The sequence below is a fragment of the Pundamilia nyererei genome, unplaced genomic scaffold (assembly GCF_000239375.1).
Source record: "Pundamilia nyererei isolate P.nyererei 1_Seehausen unplaced genomic scaffold, PunNye1.0 scaffold00278, whole genome shotgun sequence".
NCBI classification, from domain to species: Eukaryota; Metazoa; Chordata; class Actinopteri; order Cichliformes; family Cichlidae; genus Pundamilia; species Pundamilia nyererei.
This window is the reverse complement of record NW_005187679.1, coordinates 62,398-63,789: the sequence shown is the minus strand read 5'-3', so window position 1 is coordinate 63,789 and position 1,392 is coordinate 62,398. Positions and strand designations below refer to the sequence as shown.

At 36.1% G+C, this 1,392-nt stretch overlaps 1 protein-coding gene across 4 annotated transcripts in view; it reads right to left on the bottom strand.

Moving 5' to 3' along the window:
* Window positions 1-1,392, bottom strand: part of ckap5 (cytoskeleton associated protein 5) — a 44,866-nt gene that overhangs the window by 33,109 nt on the left and 10,365 nt on the right. For all 4 annotated transcript variants that reach the window (XM_005750555.2, XM_005750553.2, XM_005750554.2 and 1 more), the window contains exon 3: window positions 983-1,176. In XM_005750555.2, the coding sequence (XP_005750612.1) occupies window positions 983-1,176 (194 nt within the window). The remainder of the gene's footprint in view (window positions 1-982; window positions 1,177-1,392) is intronic.

Here is a 1,392-nt window from a genome sequence, read left to right as displayed (position 1 = left end):
ACTTTGTAATTTTTGTAACTGTGTCACACTTGCTGCTGCCTCTCCTGGCCAGGCCTCCCTTAAAAAAAAAGTTGTTGTTTTTTTATCTCAATAGGATCTTCCTGGTTAAATAAAATAAGAATAATTAAACACGCATGCTGTACATGTTCAATGAAATTGTTAAAAGCCTCATTTTATCCTGACATTCATGCCTATGATGAATGTATATAAACATCTGACTACAAATGTACTTACACCTTTTCATCATCAGAAATTTTCACAAAATCATGCGGTACAATTTCTAGGGCTATATCACTCACTACAGATAGGACTGCAGTTAGCGATGTGAGGGATTAGCCAAACAAACAATGACACTTTACTAATAAACACCAGCAATACAGTTTCTTAAAAGCAACTATTAATTGTCATTAGCGCACCACAATACAGACTGTTGCCCTCAAATCATATTAATGCCTTAAATCAATGCTGTAAAAATCGGACCCTCAAATAATGTGTTTAATTGCTTACAGCAAAAACTAATACCCAGCAGATTTCTGTATTGAATTTCAGCATTAATGTACTCTGTTCTGTGGTCACAAACACCATTTTTCTGGCAAAACAAAAGTAAAAACCTTGTACTGTTTCTGCAGTTCAAGATAAATGCAGGCTAATGGCAACAAATTAAGTCTGCATTCTGATGAACAATTATATTTTCATCAGATTAACAGAAACTCTACAGACTAGGTCCAAAGCTGGTGTTAGCAAGGGAAAAACTAATAACCATTAAGCACCACCAATTTAACTGGCACCATCTTTGAGTCCAGTTTACCTTTATACTTTAAGTGAATCACAAGGCAAACCACTGTTGTTGCAGTGCAACTCAACACACAACAGACTATGTAAAACCAAGAAAGCCTGTTCTTTGTTTAGAGGCACAGTAGTGGGTTTTTCCAGACTTTTAAAAGAAATTGCAGGAGAAACTCTTGTTGTTACTGTTACTTACTTTCCAGCAAAGTGGGCATTCTCAATGAAGGCAAGGGCTGCCTCCAGACCTTTGAGCTGAGCCACTGCATTCGAGTCTGTGACAAACTTCTTAATCAGTCCCAGGTACTTGCCCCATTCTGGACTCTTTTCATCTTCTATCTTCTGGAACAATTTCAGTGCTTCTTCATAACCATTCAGGCGGGCTTTCCAAATCTGAATCAAACACACTGAGAATTAGTGTTGTCACCATATTTTACTTCCAACTTTCATACATTGTTTGGACAATAATGCTAAATGATGCAAAAGGGTAAAAGATACTCAAGACAACTTATATTGACAAAACATTTGTTTTGCAATCCCAAGATCAAATAGTCTTAAAACATCACACATTGATCTCACATGTTGCTTTTGGTTTAAAAAAGAAAAAAA